The sequence below is a fragment of the Mycteria americana genome, chromosome 2 (assembly GCF_035582795.1).
Source record: "Mycteria americana isolate JAX WOST 10 ecotype Jacksonville Zoo and Gardens chromosome 2, USCA_MyAme_1.0, whole genome shotgun sequence".
Classification (NCBI taxonomy): Eukaryota; Metazoa; Chordata; class Aves; order Ciconiiformes; family Ciconiidae; genus Mycteria; species Mycteria americana.
The window spans coordinates 130,175,178-130,196,379 of NC_134366.1; the positions used below are offsets into that span (position 1 = coordinate 130,175,178).

The 21,202-nt window shown below is 34.6% G+C and overlaps 1 protein-coding gene across 12 annotated transcripts in view; it reads left to right on the plus strand.

Annotated features, from left to right (window-relative positions):
• SNTG1 (syntrophin gamma 1) overlaps positions 1 to 21,202 on the plus strand; it is a 348,105-nt gene that overhangs the window by 298,115 nt on the left and 28,788 nt on the right. For all 12 annotated transcript variants that reach the window (XM_075494642.1, XM_075494639.1, XM_075494638.1 and 9 more), the window contains 2 exons: positions 14,191 to 14,343; positions 20,381 to 20,473. In XM_075494642.1, coding sequence (XP_075350757.1) covers positions 14,191 to 14,343; positions 20,381 to 20,473 — 246 coding nt within the window. The remainder of the gene's footprint in view (positions 1 to 14,190; positions 14,344 to 20,380; positions 20,474 to 21,202) is intronic.

The window sequence follows — 21,202 nt, forward strand, 5'->3', positions numbered from 1 at the left end:
AGATTACAGATGGAACAGCTCAATAAAATTCAGAAACTTTTTACATCAGAGACTTCAAAAATAAGAAACCAAATTTATAGTCTGAAAAAAACCTCTCTGCTAGCAATCTGGAACAGAAAAGTGAAAGGATCTGGAACAGAAAAGTGAAAGGAGTTCTTTTACTGCTACGTTGGCTGTGAGGTCTGGAGTCTTCATCAAGGAGTAGAACATCCCAAATGCAACACGTCCCATCGCTGTGGTATGTCCTTTAACTACCAGGTGTGTGCAAACATTGACTCTTTAGTAGTGGTCATGTAGGGAGACAATTACCAGGAAAAGTTAGTCACTCTGTGAAGACATTGCACTGAGGGCGTGATATGAACAACGCTCTTAGAGCGCAGTCAGGCTTTGAGAGAGATGAAGAATCTCACTTGTGATGTGCACTTTTTTTTTTTCTCTGGTAACCTCTGATTACTTCAGGCCTTGAGCCTGGAAAACAGTAAGCAGCAAGGTAGTTCTTCTCTGAGAAGTAAGCCTGTTGGAGCCAGGATGACTCTTCCTTGTGACTTATCCAAAGACTTTATTATACTGTTTGAATAGAAATGTACAGAATCTGTGCCATATAGTTTTCTGTAAGTTAAAGGTCCTTCTTCTTTTCATTTCTTCTACCATTTTCCTTTGTTGATACTCTTTGCATTCACTCATTTTTAGCCATTTAAGAAAAATGGCTTAAGAAATTTTTCCCCTCCTCCTTTATCCCCTGGTATTGTATACCAATGCAGGGCTTTTTTTTTTCTCTTTTCAGCCACGTAGCAGAAGTTAGTTACAGCCAAGGAGTCAGTCCACAAAGCAGTAAACCTAAACCAATGCCTTCGTGGCACTGTTGTGTGGAAGCACGGAAAAGAGTACAAAGATGCTGTTTTTTCTTATCATCCAGCTCTCCAAACTGTCTGGAAAGAAGTGTAGATCCTCCATTCTCAGTCTGTATTAACAGAGGACGTCCCAGCAGAGAGGCAATTCCAGTTTAAGTGATATAGGAATACCATTTATGTGTTTCTTTATCATGTTATTCATATTCAGTTATTTCTTTTTTGTCTGTAAACATGGACAAGCTTATAAAGTGTTGAAATGTTTCAAACAGATTCTTTAGCTGACTAAAACCTCTAAATAATAAAAAGTGGAAGTAGAAAAATCATTGCAATGAAATTACAGCTTCTGACATTGGAGTATTAATCTTCACTATATTCTAGTTTTCTATAGCAGGTACTATAGGACTTAACCATGGTTTCACTAAATATGAAAGCAAGTAAAACCAAGAAAAACAGCTTCCCATTACTACTACTACATTGAACCTCTGTAGAGACTCAAGGTTTTGTTCAGCTTTTATGCCAGCATCACAAATTTCTCCATTTTAGCAGTGTGTGTTTCTAGACACATTTGTACAAGCCCCATGGGTATTACTGAAGCAGAGGCAACTTAAAAAAAGTTGCTCTGGTGCTTTGTGATCACCTTCAAACTTCCCTTTTATAGTACCTCACATGCTACTTTCATTATAAATTTGTTTTCCTTAGAGAATGAGTTGAATGGCAAAAGGGCAGGCTGACAGGGTTTGAAGCGATTATATTCTCAGAGATTGATTGATAGCATGATAGCTCAGGAAACCTAATGAAAAAATGAAGAAAAGAAACCTGGGTTCTTCTACCGCAGAGTGTTCCCTCTCCCGCACTTCCTGTTCTTCCATGACAGAGACTGAGTTCATGTCATTCTTTTCAGGAAAATTGAGAAGATAGAATTATTCTGTGTTTCTGCTTCAGAAGAGACAATCACATGTCATTGGGCAGAGATAAATCCAGGAAGATAGTAATGCCTGTTTCCAGAATGATATCATCACTCAGTGTCTCTTAAGTGGGTTTAGTTCCATATTCTCAGCTCAACTCAAATTGTTCAGTCTGCACTTCACTAGTAGTAAATATCATAGAACATTCCCAGATGGTGGAGAGCCATCATCTATAGTCTTATTTTATTTTAGAATTATCACTACCATGGATCTGGGGCCAAATGAACCATCTAGCACTCTCTCAGAAAATTCCTGGTGTAGCTTGAGAGTTACCATGGGTGAAGGAGCATTTGTAATGAGCTGTTGCATGTGAGCACTCTGTTTTAGGGGGTTAAAGAGTTTCATAGTATGGATGTGGTCTGGTCCATGCTAGCTGGCTATAGTGTCAACAAACAGTCCCATACATGCTTAATTTGTTAGTATAGATACAGCTTCTGTGGCTAATATTCATTTTAAGTAGAAGGACTTGCAAGTGGTCTGTGCTAAACTTCATACGAATTTGCCCAGGAGTGAGAAGTAGTGCTTCAGAATTAATGTTTCCAAAGTATATTTCCTTCTATATTGATCAGGCTGTTGGACGTCCTGAGAAGGAGCAGATGATTTATCATCTGTATGCGGGACTGAGTGTGTTGATCAGGACTGCCGCAACACCTCGCTAGAGCCAGAGAGAACGTGGGTTGTGGGTCATGTCTTCTTTGTCAAAGTGAATTACTAAATATCACACCACTTACTAATCAAAATGTGTCTGCATTACATGGCTTGCTTAGATTGGAATGAGATGTTTCAAAAACTTTTTTCCATATTTAGACTTATAATCATTAGAAACTAGGATGCAACTTTCACCCAAGCATGCTGGTATTTTCTCCTGCTGTATACTGGCAATTGCAATAACTGTCCCTCATGCCACTAGGACAGGACTTTACTAAATCTGTCTGAAAGCATTTTTTCTCCTTCTTTTGCTCCTTAATACTGACTAAAATGCCAATGAACTTCACAAGAGCAGTTTTGGTTAGAGAGACTTACTACCTTAAGTTTGTCTTTTTAAATAGAATTTTAATTTTCCTCAGTTAGAGAGATTTCTCTGAGTTTTTCTTCATGACAGAAGTGCTACAGTGGAGAATATGAACTGCCAGATTTTACTGAATACACATTAATATTTTAGTGTTTTAGTATGAGAGAATACTACCACTTCTGGTGACAGTAAAAATATTAAAACACTAAATAAATATTAATGTCTACACCCAGCAGAGGACTTCACTGATTTAACTGTCAGGAAGGGAATATAGTCCAAGCATGTTAAATAAAACTCAGAACTCATCTGCCACCGTGGCCAATGTTTTCTTCATAGTTGCCTGCATGTGTGGAGTGTGTTTTCTCCTTTAGCATCCATTCCAAAGGCTCTGACTCTTCTCACGAATGATATAGAAAACTGGGATGCCATTTTCCATTTTTATGGTTCTGTCAGCCTCAAGCACCTAAAAGGCAGGATCTTCTGCATCTTAATCAGAGATGTCAGAGGTTATTATGTGATTTATGTCTAGCAGATTCATATTTATAATAGTCCTCTAATAAATCACTATTTTGTTGTTACTGTATTCTTTTTTTCTTCTTTTTTTCCCCCATCAGATTACAAGGAAAAGAAAGAGGAGGAGACTTGCCCTAAGCAACGCAATAACTCACTATTCTTAATGTGATTAGGACCTTCTAAATAATCAGGAAGACCATTAACATTTAAAGCATAAAAGTAGATTTTAAAAAGCTCTCTCTTAACTGTGTGAAAAACAGTTTTATTGACATAAATTCAGAAAGGAGCACTGATCCCCTAATTCAATATTTACAATTTTAGATAGTAAAAAAGTAAAAAAAAAACCCAAACCCCGACAATCACATTCACACACTACTAAAACAATAGTGGATTATAAAAAAAGGTTCTGTAGAATGTTTTCAAAATACCATGTAAAAATACATATCTCATGAGTATAAAGCTCTTCATTGTCAAGATTTTTGGGTTGAAATAATAATTTTTGACATGCAAAGTAGGTAAAGCAGGCTGAGTACAAAAATCACATTTTAATTATATTGTATTAAATGATTCATTGTGAAATAATGGCAAACAGCAGTGGGCTATGTTTGATGTTAAAGGAACATTCATGGAGATGCAAATAGCTTAAGACCTGGGGAGGTAAATACATAAATTGATAAGCCTATGAAGTAATTTATTAAAAATTCAATTGGTCTGTTGATTATGGGGTGAAAGTACCTTAACAGAGAGAAAATATAAGGCACCGAAGAACTCTTAAACCCTAAAAAGAAACGGGTAAAAAGAAAGAGTGAGTAGAAATCAAAGTCAGGCAAGTTTAAAGAAGTTAGAAACTGTAAAAGTTCTGACGATTAATCAGTGGAAGGTACTGGTAAGAGAAGTTGATAGCTTTTAAACCACTTTCTTTTTCTTTTTTTACCACCAGTTTTATTCAGACTGATGCTAGTGGGACAGTGACACTAGCATGTGGATGAAAATCTGTAATCCATGTTAAGCGATTTGTCAGGCAAGATAATCTAATAATACCACTTCCGACATTAAAATATATCTGTGAGTCATTTTCAACGGAACGGGTGATAGAATTTGCTATGAATAAATATTTCTAATTTATCCTGGAAGAAGCTTGTTTCACCCTATCCTCTATTTTGAGGGGTAAAGCCCCATTAACAGCCAACTAATTCCAACGTTAGGATTGGTCAAATCTTCAGTAGTGCAGAAAAGCAGGTACTTCTATCACTAGCTTCAGAAATGGGCAGGTGGCCTTGTCCTGTTCAGTACTTCAAAGCTGGTTGAACTGTGTATGTCTTTTTGGTACGTCTTATATTTCTTATATGCAATTTTAATGTGTGTGTTTTGAGTGTGTGTGCATGTGCTTGCATGTGTAAGTGTGTATATTTTAACAAGATTTAAGTATCTTTGATAAATTGGTAAATAACTTAAATATTTAAGCAGTATTTCCATATGGGGGTAGAAAAAAGTTTATTAAATTTTTCAGGTAAATCATGAAGAATGATATAAAAGATTACACTTCAGTGCAAGCAAGTTTGCCTTGTTTGCTTGAGTTTACTAATGTTCTTCAGCTTCATCCAAGCATCTCCTTTTCATTGTGAGAAAATGCTTTCTATAGTTCAGTCATCTGCCTTCTATCTTCAACGTGTCATGCAAAAATATTTGGATATTACAATAAAAAGCACACTTTTTTCAGCATAAAACAGGAAACATATTCAGGTGTCAGATCAGCTCTAAAATGAAATGTGTGGATAATTGTGAAAGGCAGTCTATGCCGGCAATATGTCAGGATGGTGAATCATTGATGTTTATAGCTGGTATCATTCACATCAGTGCCGCTATAATTTTCTTACTATATTAATCAGGACCAACTTGGTGTCTCAGAAGACTTGTGTTCCCTTCCTTATTTAGCTGTTAGTGTGTGTAAAATCCTCAAATGCAGTTACATTAATTTTCCCACTTGAATTTCCTGTAATTTTGTTCTCTGTTTCCAATAAGTCAAGTATGGAAAGTATAAAAAGCATGGAAAACTACTGAAAATGTTTATATATTCAGATAAATTTTAAAATTAATGCCAATAGACAAATAAACATATAAAGTGAAGGTACAGAACATATTTTGAGGTCTATCATGAATATAGTTTGCTCAATGGCTGAGACTTGCATCCTGATGTGATTCCACTAAAGTACTTCACACGTACTCAAAACTGCTTAGGAAGCATAAGTAATGAATCCCTTTTATGAATAGGTTAATGCTGCATCCAGGAAAAATTAGATTTTCAGCCAGGGTTTAGCCAGGTGTCAGTTCTTGGAAAAAGTGGTAAACTTTGAGTCTTTCAGTCCTAAACAGCTGAAGTAATTTTCAGTCTTTGGTTGGCCTCCTGTTCTAAATTTAAGAGTATTTAATGTTTCAGAAGAAAAGAGGATTTGTTCCCACTCTAACTAAAACTACGGTTGTCTTATAAGAAAAATAGCAAAAGTCATAAATTATCTCCATGTCCACTGACTTTAAGACCATCATTAAGTTGGCTTCAGTTATACGATAAAGAAAAACTACTGAGGTGCTAGTATCATTCAGTACTGAAATAGAGCTCCTGATGAGGCCGTTGAATTTCCATCATTGGATCCTTATAAGCATAAGCTGGTGTGTAGCTGCTCCTACCTTGCATAGAGATATGCAGTAGATGACCACACCTCTGGCCCACCATCCGTATTTTCTGTGATTCTGTATGTGATGTCAGTTCGTTTCTCTTCAGCGTGTACATAGTGATACAATCCCTAATCTGTGGTGTGTTAATTTGGATAAATTTAATGGGCCCTGTGTGTTAAAGATGTTGATGTTCCTGTAACTGTACAGCACCAAGTAAGGGTCTTTTTTGAAAGCAAAGGGGCAGTGTTATTAGATGCATGATAACTGCCACTGTATAAAGGCTTGTTAACATTTTATTTGATTCAGAAAAGGAAAGACGAACAATATTTGAAATGTAAAGTTATTAAGTAAGGCTTTTTCTGTTTCCCTTTAACTTTAGAGAGGTTTCTTTTTTATTTTAAAGAAAAAAAAATTTTTTTTACTTTTTTATGCAATATTAGGATAGTATAAAGTGTCACCTTTTGGGAAAAGAACAAGTCAGTTGTGTTGGGTTGGGGCTGCCAATGTCAGAGTCTGATCCTGCTTCCTGGAAGAAATAACAAGATAAACACACAGAGGAAAAGAAAAAGAACAACAGATACAGAAAATATATGTTTAAATGACTCCTGCAACCTCTCTGTTGGTTAAAGACATCAGCTTTTCCTTCTTCTAAGAAATTGCTTTTTGCTGCCTGTCTAGTTATGAGACCCACAGTGGTGCTGCAACACCCTTGAAAGGCAAAGCCAAATTCAACTTTTAACATAAGGCGAAAGCAATGATGAAAAAGAACAGAACTAAGGTGTGATATATCAATACTGAATGAGGATACTCGGGAAAGGCAAGTATATATCTTGCATCCCAGATGTTCAAAATTTATCCAAAGTTTGAGAAGGTTTCCTTTCATCGCCTTAGTCTAATCAGGGCATTTCTCAAGATTGGAGTGATGCATTGTTTCAGTATTTTATCCACTACTATATTCTGTTGCATCAATTTTGGTAGATTTTTGTGCAGCATTTTTCTCTAATTTATCAATTTTCTATTATTTTCTGGTCACATTCTTTAATTATTTGAGTTTTTTTCCTGTCTTTCTTTCTGACTATTGCAATAATTAAATTTAGCATAAGATGTTGCAGTTTTATTGCATAAAGAATTTAGGACTATAGGCTTTCATGCAACAGTGATCACACTGTATTTTTTCACTGGATCTATGTCCCATTCCTTATATGAAATAAATTGTTCTTGTCTCAGGGACAACTATTAAAAATTTCCTTTGGTGCATTCTCTTCACAGTGGAGGTCTACATATTACTTTCAACAGCCAGAGCCAACACTGAAAACAGAAATATTAATTTCCTAACAAATTTTTATTTTGTTGTTTTATGATAGGATCTTCTTTCCATAGGCACTTTTGAATTTTTTTCAGAGCACTATTAGCAAATACATGTAAGATATCATTTTTTACACATTTGCTGATACAAATTTGCTGACATATTGATATCCAACACAAATGCTTGCACTATGCTACTCTAATCTGTTCTCAGCCTGCCATAATGTATTAACAAGCTATTTAAGTAAGGAATTCTGTTGAAAAAAAGAAAAAAAAAAAAAGAGTGTGCAGTCATGTAAGTAATGCTTTTATTATAATGAATAATCAATTTGATGGGTAATTTTCCAGCCTTTTATTTAATCAGATTTAATTCTTATCCTTCCAATATTTGTGTCCTTCATGAGGAAGACCTTTAAAAGACCTTTTCCTACCTTTAAAAGAAAGGCATCTAAAGTTGGAAAAAAAACCAAAAAGCCACAAAAATTTCACCATGTGAGAATTATAAGGACTTTTTTTCCCCGTAATTTCTCTGTCCACTTCTGGTTTTGAGTCAGGTGCTTTTTTCTCTTCTTGAAGAAGTACATAGCCTTTTGAAGGAGAAATAGTGTATCCTGTTCCCATTACCCATGACTAGTAGCATAACATACCCTAACAGATGGGAAAAGTAGGGAAGGTTCTTCTCTTCCTATATATCATTGGGATGGAGCATGTTCAGAATGAAATCTTCAAAATGGTAATGGCCACATTTTGCCCAGAACATCTAAATTTTTCAGTAGATCTTAACTTGTATTTCTTTTTTCAAGGGCAGCAAAAGTTTCCTCCCGTCCCTGAAACAGTCGTTGCCATTCCAAAGAACTGAGACCCCAGAGCAGCCCAAAAAGCAGTTTCAGGGGGTGGTTCTGCATGTCCGTTTGTTTCTTTGTTTTTAACATGGACTAACCTATTTAGTTCCTTTTCCTAATTTATTTCACAGAACAGATTCAGCTGTTTTAACTATAACGTGAAAATAAAAAATATCCTCAGGCAGGCAACTAACATGGAAAAAAATCCCAGCTACAATTATTTAAATTTGAGAAAGTTGTAAACAAGGGCTCAGAATGAAAACATAGAATCAGTCTTTAGCATTGCTATCTATTATCATTATGTTTACTCTTCTGTGATCTGTTCTTAAACTTAATTTCCAGCAAATAATGCCTCAAAGTTTAGAGAGGTATGAAACCTTAATAACCCTCCAAAGAGATGATCAGCACATTTTTTATTCTGTTTGTAATTACATTAGTCTCTGATTTCTCTTTAGCAGAAAATAACCACCAATGCTTCTCCAGAAAGTATTAGAATAATTTCTTTCCCCAAAAGATAAGTCTATTTTATGAAAATTTTGAAAATTTTCCTCATATGGCATTAAAATAAACACATTTCTGAGTGGAGGTCATTAAGAAATAGGCACAATTATGGCACTCGCTCAGGAGAAACCTGTGTTCAGACTCTTGCTCTGATTCAGATGAGGGTCTTTGAGACTCCATCACCTTTTAATCAGGCAGAATAGGAAAGTAATTTAAGCTTACTGCTGTACCTAATAGGTTACAGGGAATGAACATTTCTATTTCTCTCAAGCAATCAGACAGATCTTTCTAATGGAAATTTAATTGAAACTAATTTATCCTTTAATTATAATTATTTTTCCCCTTGAAAAAACATATTTTCATAGAATTTGGACTTTGAAAAATATTCTGTCCAGTTTTAGTTTAGCTAGCATTCTGTGTTTAAATGCATGTATATATACATGCAATTTCAACATTTTTCTAACTTTTTTAATATTAAAATTCAGAAGGGTCCAAATAAGATATGTACAAACATGTGCATGCCTGTGTGCATCATTTTTCTTTATTACTTGATTAATGAGGGTATGTTGGAGAAGCAGTATCTTTTTTTCACTCTGGAGTGAATCTGTTCCCTGCTGCCTGTAAATGCTATTAGAACCATCTCCATAGCAACTAATGGTGATGCTCAAGAAAAGTGTTCCCAAAGTTTCATATAAAGAAGTAGATCATTAGAATCCCTTAGAAAGAAGGATGTATGTTTATGTAGATGGAGCTGATAAGTGAAAGGAGACACAAACAGTAAATAATCAGGGCACTGATGCCAGCAAGTGTAAAGGCATGATGTGATTAGTTTTTACAGTTGCCTTGGAGTTATTGCACTCTTGAATTGATGGGAGAATGCTTTTTATCTTCAGAGAATTTAGGTGCTAGGTTTGAATCTTGGTTATGATAGGACAGATTTCTTTTTGCAGGGCTGTCTAAACTAGTCAACAAAGAACATAGGTTTTGTTTGTTTTCTCATCTGTGTATTATTAAGAATTATTATAATTAATATCACAGACATGAATCTTTACCTCATTTTAACAGCTGAAATAAAATTATCTCAAAAGTCAAGGTCAATTTTATCTGTTTACGTATACAATTCTGATTAGGATGGTTTTGAACGTCTTACATGAATTGTTCATGTCAAAAACTGCTCGTCAGTGTCACTAATATTTCAGTTCCATCGCCAAATTACTCTGTATATTACATATGACTTTATAGGTAAACCAGACTTCCAGACAGTTCTTGAGCGCCTCCTGGGTAAAAATCATGCCATGAGCATGAAACCAGTAGACCTAGCTTTGTTTTCTATTGCACAGACCTTTGTAGAATCGAACAACTCAGCTCTCACTGACTGTAGTAAAAGTTGAGGGTCTCTTGCATCCTAGTGGATTTAAACAACAGCCAAAATAGGAGTATTTAATGCATTCATCATACATAAAATGAAAAGACCCAAGTAATCGATAAGGAGCAGTGCTGCTTCTGGAGAGGGCAGTCTTTCAAAAGAGAAGAGATTACCTCTGCAGAAGAGAAGGCGTTGTCACTGCTTAGTGATAAAGAAGCATTCTGCCTTAATTTTAAAGGACCTGCCTAATGAGCCGTGCTTGGTTCCCTTAGACAAATTTATTACTCTCACTTAACATGGACATCATTATTAATTAGGCAAGCAGGAGTCATACCATCCTGTCAGCAGAGATGCTGGATTACCCTGAAGCTGGGTGTAAGCCAAACCCATCCTTCAGCAGGACTACTTTCCTTCCAGTAGGGAATTAGCATACTGCTACAAGTTTTGTGACTGTTCCTCTTCAGAGGATCTGTATTAATTCACATTGAGAACATCAGGGGCAAATGGTACAGCTAATCATTAACAGTATGAAAGAGTTCATAAAAAATCAACATGAAATTGGCTCATGTCCATCATTGACTAGTAAGCGATTATAAAAATAGAGGGTCATAGCAGATTCTTAAATAGGTAAAATGATATTTTATATTTTATCTGAAATTACTGCTTGGTAAAAGTTAATTAATGAAGATTCCTGCTTAATCCAGACCTGGTTTTGAGACTCCTGACAAGTTTATCTTAAATTTGCAGAGAATTTTGGACAATTCTCAGTTGAATCCCTAAGAAAAAATTTTGCTTTAAATTCCTACCTTTACAAGGACATTTGGATAGCTATCTTTTAGCTTTTTGTACATATTGTTTCCTGCAGTTATCCATTGTACAAATGGAAGCATGGTTAGATCTATAAATTTGAAATACAAATTTCACTTTTTAAATCCTGAGAACAAATGAAAAACTAAAGAAAAATCTGCAGCAAAAAGGAGCAGAAGCAGTACTGAAGGGAGCCTTGCACCAAATTATTTTTACAAGTACGATGAAATACCACTAGGAATGAAAGGAATAACTCATATGTATGCCAGCAATTTTTTTAAAACTGAAGTACAACATTTACATATATGTGACTTGAACCATGGACTTAACCATAGACATGGATATCAAAATCACAAGTACATACATTAGAACTAGTCAAAAAATGAAATTATTATTCAGTGGAAAATTATTATTTCTGTGGAAATGTTGAATTTTGTTTTCATTCCAAATAAGAACTTCACAAAATGTAAATTCCAATAATAAATTATTGTGTATTGCTTGTCACAACATGATGTAGGAGTTGAAGTATTCTAAAATTTTTATACATAAACCACTGAGGGGAAATGCTACTTGGTATTGATTAGATCTTTTCTAAATCAAAGAATGTTCTCATTTTCATATATAAATAGCAAAAACATGGATTAATATTGTAGATCCCATTTAGCTCTTCTTTCTCTTTTCATCCTCTAGGTTTGATGTAATTCTTAGTTAAATCTTGTACAATTATTGCTAGCAATGTTGATAATAAAATACATAAGCTTTTATTTAATCACTTCAAAGACTTTTCTGAGAGTCCTGTATTTTTCAAACACATTTTAACAGAGATCAGTCTGTTAGTAATAACAGTATTTATTAGTAATAATTAATTGTTCTCTACTGACTCTTGTCAAGAACAGGTGAAGGTGTGTTCAAAATATTTTCGTTTCTTCTGAGGTTGTAGCTATGAAGAACTAAAACCTTCCCTGGGAAAGATATGTACCTTACACAGGAGTTTTGTCAGACTCCATGCTGAATAGGTCTATTTGGTTATGGACCAACAGGCCCATTCAATCAGGTGTAGCTCTGGGAGTGTAATGAGTTTAAGACCCCGCTTAAGACCTGTTAGACAAGAAGAGCTGTTATACTATACAAAGTAGCTTTTCTTCCCTGGAGGAGTGAGGTTCGGCCAGTGCTTTTACTCTTCCAGTTCCTATTGATGGGGTTTGTATAGTCAGGTGCTAGATGATAAGTTTTACGTTGCTACGCCTATCCACAAGACTAAACATTTGTCACAGTGCTGCTGCTCTGTGCGCTTTGAGGCTGAACGTGCAGTAGAGCATAGGTGTTATTAGCAACAACCTAGACATTGTGACCTCTTTTTTGAATGCTGGTCAAAACATACTGTGAGCAGAATTGACATTTTAGTTTTAGCAGAAGGGCCTGATTGGAAATAAAAAAAAAAAGAAAAAAAAAGAAAAAAAGTATTTGTCATAGGACATAGGCTGTTATTTAGCTACATCTAACTAGTTCAACTACACAGCCATCTGAACACTTTGAAAAAATATCTGTGAGAATATTAATTTTTTTGGAAATGCTCTTTTTAAGATCTAACAGCCTATGTCCATTCTGATGTTTCCATCCATGACTTAATGCTATTGAGCTACTAAGCTTAGGACTTTGTGGAATTAAGGAAGAAGATATTGTTCCACAGTGACTGATCAGTTTAAAATCTGAGCAACTCAGTTTTGTTATGGTGATTGCAAAGAGAGGGTATGTTGCCTCCGTAGCTGATTCTTCTAGAAACTATAAACCAGTTTTGAACCAGGAGCATTCATGAATGCATGCTGTACTGGATTTCTTGAGCAGGTCTGTCACATGTTTACTGAATGAAAAGAAAGAGGAGAATAGTGCTTACTTTACCATTGCCTACTTATCTGCCTGAGAGCAATAGTTTCATGCAGATTCCTGTTTTATGTATTTCCATTCTCGGTCAGCTTTAGGTTCCTGGGTCTCTGCCTCAGAGAGACCTGGCTTGAACAATGTAAGGTGCTCTTCCAGCTTGTATCATCTGGTTATGGTCCCCTTGGTCTATTCAAGTTGTATATAACCAGAAGGCAATACTGTCCTGTGAGTCTCCTTTACCGATCTCAACTGTGCCCTCTGCTATGGGGTAGCATTGTTAGAAATTGCACGCAAGCTACATACATATACCCAAATTTCCAGATGTATTTGCAAGGATAGCTGGTGAGCTTGTGGGTTGTGACAGCTGCTTTGCCATAGTGGGGACAAAATTAATTAAAACTGTTTCTGCAAGTGTATTTTTCACAAGGATTAATTACATGTCAGAATTTTAGCATAAAGCATCCTATATTAAAAAAAAAAAATCATTGAAAAACATTTTAGTGATGGATTTCATGATTAATTTGGTTATTCTTTGATTTAGAGCCAATTACAAATGCTAGCAATCATTATATGTGGTGAAATTATATTATATATTATATATTATATTATAGATATGTATTATATATTTTCTATTTTCTATTTTCTATTTTCTATTTTCTATATTCTATATTCTATATTCTATATTCTATATTATATATTTATTATATATTATATATTATATATTATATATTATATATTATATATTATATATTATATATTATATATTTATTATATATTATATATTATATATTATATATTATATATTATATATTATATATTATATATTATATATTATATATTATATATTATATATGTGTGTGAAAGTAAAGCCAAAAGTAACTTCCTCCTCCAGGTCCAAAGCCAACAACCTAACCACTGGCAGCCACTATAGTCTCTACTGGCAGTATGCAGCCATAAACAAATTTTGCATTGGATTTTGTAAGCCACCAGAAATATGAACTGGCCTCTATAGGGAAAATAGGACAGATGGATTTTTCATACTGCTTAAAAAAATCTCTTGCTTCTTTTGGCCAGTCTTCCAGAGTAGGGTGGGTGACTCAGATAGGTCTGAGAAGGTGATATTTGTATTCCGCTCATGTGAATAGAAAGTGGACACCCTTTACAGAATTTATCTAATTTAAAAGTTTATAGCTGATAACATTTTTGACAAGTGATTTGTTAAAATACTGGAAGTTATGCCAGATATGCTATGTTGTTCTGTAGCATTCTGAATATAGGTGTCTTGTTTAAAATTCATTTAAACATCAATGTTTAGACCAAGCCCCTAATTTTCAATTCGTCAGCTCTCGGTAGTTATTACAGTGTTATATAATTAAAAATGCCATTTAAATATGCTAGGTTTGAGGCATAGATGTTTGCAATTAAAAATATTAATTGATGTATGCCAGATTATATAACTTCAGGTTTTCATCAGGACAGTGATCTACTGGACCGGCGGAAACATGCCTTCAGCGTCCAGTCTGAATCTGGAGAAGATCTTTACTTTTCTGTGGAACTAGAGTCTGACCTAACACTATGGGAAAAAGCCTTGCAAACGGCAACTTTTTTAGAAGTTGAACGGATACAGGTGAGAACATGCCTTGATGATTACCTTTTGGTACATTAACAAATTAGGTCTATATTAAATAATGATGCAATTTAAGAAATTCTCCGACTTCCTGCAGCTCTCAAATTGTTATTGTTTTATGTATGTAATTGCATAAAACCCCTTTTGGTGTTCCCAAACAGCTTGCAATCTAACTTTCAGAAGAGATCACCTCAAATACAATCTTTCAGTTATTATGACTAGGTGATACATATTTGTTAACTAAAGTTCACGGACAGAAGAGGAAAAACAATCTATACATCAGGGACAAAACCAGCTGTTTAGATATTCTTCCATATTGTCTTACATGCTACTTTATTTGTTATTGGATAAGAGAACCTTGCAGGAATTAAAATGTCCTTGTAATAATCAGGAATGAGAGTACACTGAGTGAGGGTACTTACTGGATGCAAGCAAGAACAAAATTGTACCTCAGGTACATTATTCTTTTTTCACACATTTCTTGTTTCTTGTGTATTTACTTAATTGTCAGATGACAGGGCAGATATGGATGACATTCAGGTACAGATTACTAGTGAATTTTTATAGCAAAATTACATATCAGAATGTTTAAAGATAACTGTTTTTCTCACACGACTAAAAAGTCATGTTTTTTTGATTTAAAATAGGAAAAAAAAAATACCCACCACAATTATAATTCACCTAATCCTAGTTGTAATACTGATATTCTAATCATAAAAAATACATGTGGTTGGAACAGCTTTAGTTGATGTTGCCACGAGTTATTCTGTATACACACCTACAAAAGTCATATTAGCATATTTGCCTGTGCAAGTGTTGGCTAATGCTCACTTCCCTGCACTCATTTTCTGCGTCCTCCTGGGAATGCAAGCACTGACAGTTTTTTATTTAGACAAATTGTTAGTTAGTTATATATTAGCCCTCTTCTGACCTATAAACCGACACGTGCAGATGGACTGAATTAGTATACACTAATGATGATCCATTTTGCAAGCACTACACTGCTGTCAATTTTAATGCGCATTACCTTTGCTGGAGGAGGAGTCAAAGAAGGTTCAACTTTTATCTTTAAGTTCATGCACTCTGCTACCTTTTAGAGGAGCATTTCTTACCTTATGAAGTCTGATTGTCATGCTGAAAAATGTAAGCCTAGTTTTTCTGTATAAAAATTGCAACAATATATATCCTCTGCTACTGAATATTTGAGATGGTTTGTCTTTCTCATATAACTGATTGCAACATTGTTTGTAGAAGCACTACTGTGCCCTCAGTAAAATAATATATGGCAATTTTCTTGAATAACTTTTATCACAGAAGCCACTTCATATTTGTTCTTCTCTAATATTGATTCATACTGTAGTATTCCTAGTTTAGATTTTTCTCTTGGGTTTTAGAATTACATTTATTCAACATTGCTCCAGTGTTTCCCAAAAAGAATTTCCCTAATAATCTTAACCTCAGATTAATCTTATCCTTTCCACTTTTCTTTTCACTCTACTGATGTTCACAGCAGCAATTATGAACTCAAAGTAATGATTTCCTGAGATTAATTGATTATAGCAAATTTGTGAAGGTGGACAAACAGGCTTCTCATGGTAGATTATTACTGTCGAATTCACACTTATGATTTCAGCTTTTTTTTTTTAATTTCTTGCTTCTCTTTGTATATCTCAGTTTGGAAAAAAAATAGAGTATTAATTTTTAATATAACTGGTCTTGGCCTCCTCATTTTTCTTTCAGCAATCTGTTACTGCTTTCATCCACCAATTTGCAGATTCAGATAAAATCTGGTTTGACTAAGTAGTGGTATAATTTGTCTCTGACAAGTTCTTTCATTGCTCTGTGAGAAAAAAAGGTGACAGGTTCAAAATCGAGGTACCAACTGTACATTTTTACTGAAATTGTGTTTTATGCAATCATATTCATATGAATATTCATATTTTATGTGAACAATAATCCAGCTGTGTGCAGGTTTGTCTTACTATGAAATCATATAATTTTGAAAATATAACTGCAGTTTAAAACTGCCATTTAAAATTATTCAAATGTGTTGTGTACTATTCCATAATCATACAAATAATAACAGAGTTACTCAACGAGTATAAAATGGCATTAACCTTCACAAGAGGTTAATCATGGCCCTATTCTGATGTAATTCTAAAGAATACATCACAAATTAAAATATTTTAAAACTGCCTCACTATAAATATGTAATAAATTCTGTTTAAGCCTAATTCATAGCTTCTGCCAGAGGTATATCTAAAACAAAAATTAGGCAGGTTTTTTTTTTAGGAAAGAGGAGAGATAGTCAAGCTGATAATAGTTTAGCAATAATATGTGATACGATATTGTAGTGGTGCCATTGTGGTGCGTTACAGTCACTCTTTAGTTAGTTTCCTTTAAAGTAGTGAGAGATGCTAATCCATTTTCATAATTACCTATTAAAGAAAAAAAATAGTTGAAATGGAGATCATTTTTCCTTACTATCTCACAGCATTGTTACATGAAGCATCTGAGACTACTATAGGTTGCATAATGATGTGCAATTATATATGATTGTCGGGTTCCCTTTGTGTTCCTGCTACTTTATGCTAAAATTTTCACCACTTTCATCATGAATTTTTTTCTAGCTCTCCTTCTTGTTTGTATTGTAGTTGTTTGTTCCCTAATATAAGGATTATTGTGTAAGCTTCTTTGTGTTACAGTACTTTTACGTTTGTCTCCATTGAAGTTGAATCTGAGTTTGAAAGTCTGAATTAAATCTTGGACTTATAGTATGGTTTCCCTTAGCTTCAGAGATAGCTCACACTAGGTTTACAACATATCATTCTTTCCATAATTTAAACTGTGTGTATTGAGGGAGTAGAATCTAAGGAACAACTTTGGGTTGTCTCCTTCAGCCCCTGCCTGACCTGCTGAATTATTCATAAACCCAATTTAAGATTCCGTATTCTGTGAGAGAACAAGATGAGTGCTGAAATATCTTCTGCTTCTTTTGGGAGGGGAATGCTTCAGTTCTGATAAGGTTTTCATGAGCTCTGTGTGAGAAATCAGCAACCAAAGCCAAACATCCACAGTATATATTATTAATAGTCACTTTTAATGATTTAAAATGTTTGTTAAATGTGTAAGAAATTTTAATTCCTTCTCCTAGGAAGAATTTCTGCATTTTTATTTTCTCCTAATGTCTGAACTAAAAGGCAAATTAAAGAAAATAAAGATGAGAAAAATCTTAACAGATTTAATGAGTGTCTGAAACTTCACATTCCTACTTTGACCTGTGGCCAGACTCACATGCAAGTGCATACAACACATGCCTAAAGCAAGGGACATTCTTCCCCAAAGAAACTAAAATCTTGCTGTCCAGAGATCCTTTTGTTATTCTCACATTTTTGCTTCTCTGAATTGTTTTGAACATCACAGAATACATGGTCTGAGAGCATAGGCTGGTCTTACATATAAGTAAAGAATAAGTAAAGAATCAGCTGCTACTGGTGGTCTGCACCTTAAAATGCAGTTTCTTCTTACCAATAACCCCATTGAGCTGAACTAGATGATATTTCTTCACGAACTGTGCACTGCCTTTTGTAGAAAGAACCTTCAGTCTGGGAAGTAAGTTGCTTTTTCAGTGCAGCATTGAACCAAGACTGATATGTCCCATTTCTCATAAATCTTAACTTCTCAGTGAGGCTAATTAGCCCAGGCACAGTGCTGTGCTTATGCAGAGGTAGCTGTGCCAGCTCAGCGTGGTGCTGCACTGCGCATTGTAGGTTGACCTCTGGTCTTGAGGTGGAAGGTCAGATGAGTTAGACGGCAATACATATTTTAAATCTGATATACTGTTACCTTGCCAAATTTTAATTCTCAGTAAAGGCTCTATGTCTGTTCTAGATATCTTGGAGGTCCACAAATAAAAATGTAGTTTGCATCTTGCAGGAAGTTAGCAAGATAATTCTACAAAACTGTACATATTTTGCTTTGCATGCAAAACCTGAACATTTTTGCATATGTGAATTGATTAAGTAGTAAGTCACTATGAAATATATTACTTTACACTCTTTTCTTCTACTAATGAGATGTTGCCAAAGGCAATGTCCTCTCCTTTTCTAACAACACTGATTTACGATCTAATTTTACATATTCATAGCAGTTTTATGGTGTAGCTGCTCCAAAAAAAAGCCACGTTTATTTGCTAATATAGACACAGATACCATATGACTGCAACACCACAGAGCTGAATCATTGATTTTGTAATTAAAAAATTTGGAGGTTTATGCATTAATAGTTCTAATGACCAAGTGCACCTCTATACTGTATGAATTCAGATTTTATACATGTAGTGAGGTACATAAAGTTCTTTCAGTGTAGGAAGCTACAAGAATAGACCAGTCACTGCTTTCCACCTCAACAGCAGCAGTAGGAAACCTTTCATTTACTGATGGACAGTTATAGCTTTTGAACACCTTTGGTAGATCACACAGTAACGTATGATTTACTGTCACTCAGCAATAATGCAAAATCATCTTGTAAGGCACGTGTCATGGACTGTTTTTACTTCTGAGTTATAGATGGCCATGCTTTGTCTATAGATTGGCTTAAACGCTGCACTTGTGCCCCACCAATAACTAACAGAGAGTGTCCTTCAGCTTCAGTGATGGGTGTCACTGTGTTTGAAACCTGGATTCTAGAGCTCCAAGGTGTGTGCAAAAAGATTAACCAACTACTGTTTGTATGTAGTGGAGACCTGATTTGATCAATACAAGCAATTCACTCAAATATTTCAGTTCCAGAAAAGGAATCTATATTGAAGTGTAAGAAAGTCAAATTTAAAATAACCAAAGAATCTAAATAGCTATGAACTTTTCCATTTTCCTTCATTACAATGGCTATTTCAACCCTTAGAAGCTGTTAATGAGCCTTTCAGCTTCTTGTGTTCTGGGGAAGACCATTTAGAATCCGAAGAGCCCACCCAAAGAATATATAAGTAAAGGCATGTGATTTATCTTTGATAATCAAAATGCCAAAAATAATAATGCATACTTTTGTAACACTGATAATTTAGTAACTTACATTGACCCCATGCTTACAATTTCTATTTTGGTCCTTTGACAGATTATAGATCATGGAAGTCTTTGTTCTCATTTCATATATTTAGTGGCTACAGCAACATTCAAAGAATATAACTATATTTCATTTAATCTGGAGGGTAGAATTTCTATAAAATAAGAATGGTTTCTTTAAAGAACTTATATCAGATTTGGAAAGGTTTAAATTTTTTTACATATTTTGTGATGAAAAATACAAGTTTGTAATTTTGTACCTGAAGTCAGCCTTCAGGCACAGCAATAGTTTTCATCCTGAAAATGACACTAATAGATGTCTCACAGCATGTATTGAAGTATGATGTTATGGAAATAAATAGATGCATAGATTTAAAAATAATAGAATGAGAAAGTCTTTCAGGATTTCAAGGTCTCTCATAGAAAACTTTGAGATATATTGGTCCACTAGCTGAAGCAAAAAAGGTATTTCGTATGATTACATCAATTGCTACATGGTATGAAATGCTACCTCTTTCACTGAGACTTAGGACAACACAAAAACACAATAAACAGCATACCAAAGAGATATTTTACAAATGCATTTATTTTTTCTTAAAAAGCTAAAAGGAATATATTATTGTTAGAGGAAGTTACCAGGTACTAAAACAAATAAGAGAGTTCGAAAATAATGAAACTTCTGTTTTAGCAGTTGTCACTGGTAAACCACTGAGCCAATTCTGATTCTGATTTATTTTTTCCCTAATGGAAGCAAAGCCTCTTTTTATAATACTTAGAAAACTTCATCACTGATATAAATCCTTTGATTTGAAATAACGCTGGCAATAAATTGACCTATTTACACACAAATTACTTATTTCTGATAATAATTTTGAGATATATAAGCATTAGAATAAAGACACAGAAATACTGGTCCTAGAAAGAGTTTGAAGAAATGTGTTCTGTGGTAACTATCTTCTCTGATTTTTCTTTTACAGTGCAAGACATATGCCTGTGTTTTGGAGAGTCATCTAATGGGACTTACCATCGACTTTAGCATGGGCTTTGTCTGTTTTGATGCTGCCACAAAGGTAAAGTTCTTAGATTTGTTTCCATCATATTATTATTATTCCTCATTATTTCTTATATTTTGGGATAAGTAGTACATCCTTAAAATGTACTTCTTTTTGTTATCGCAACAGATCATCTCTTGTCAAATCTCTCGTGCTTTAGTTTAAACTCAGGGGTGATTTCTAAATGATGTGAGAAGTTGTATTCTGTTATGTACTTGTTATTGAAAAGTCAATACTAATATCAATCTGAAACAAGCATCAAGTCTTCATTCTTTAATTTCACATGAAAGCCCAGACTGATTCAGTTTGATGTTTCTTTCACTAGTGCATCCTTAGTTTTGCAAGGAAATAATCTTGGTTTCAAGCTGATCTGTGACCTTTGAAAAGAACCCGCCTTTCTCTTCTCCTGTTTCATGGGTGGGAGTGTGTGTTATTACAGCAATTCTCAGTTTATGTTTTAGATATTTCTGTTCAGGTGTCTGTAAAAAGAGAAATCAACCATGGTCTGTATGTCTCATGCTTTTCCTGTCAGCCTTAAAAAAGCTCAGTACAACTGATGAAATAGTCTGTTATATCACAGAATCACAGAATCACAGAATCGTATAGGTTGGAAAAGACGTTTAAGATCATCGAGTCCAACCGTAACCCTAACACTGCCAAGACCACCACTACACCATGTCCCTAAGCACCTCATCCAAACGTCCTTTAAATACCTCCAGGGATGGTGACTCAACCACTTCCCTGGGC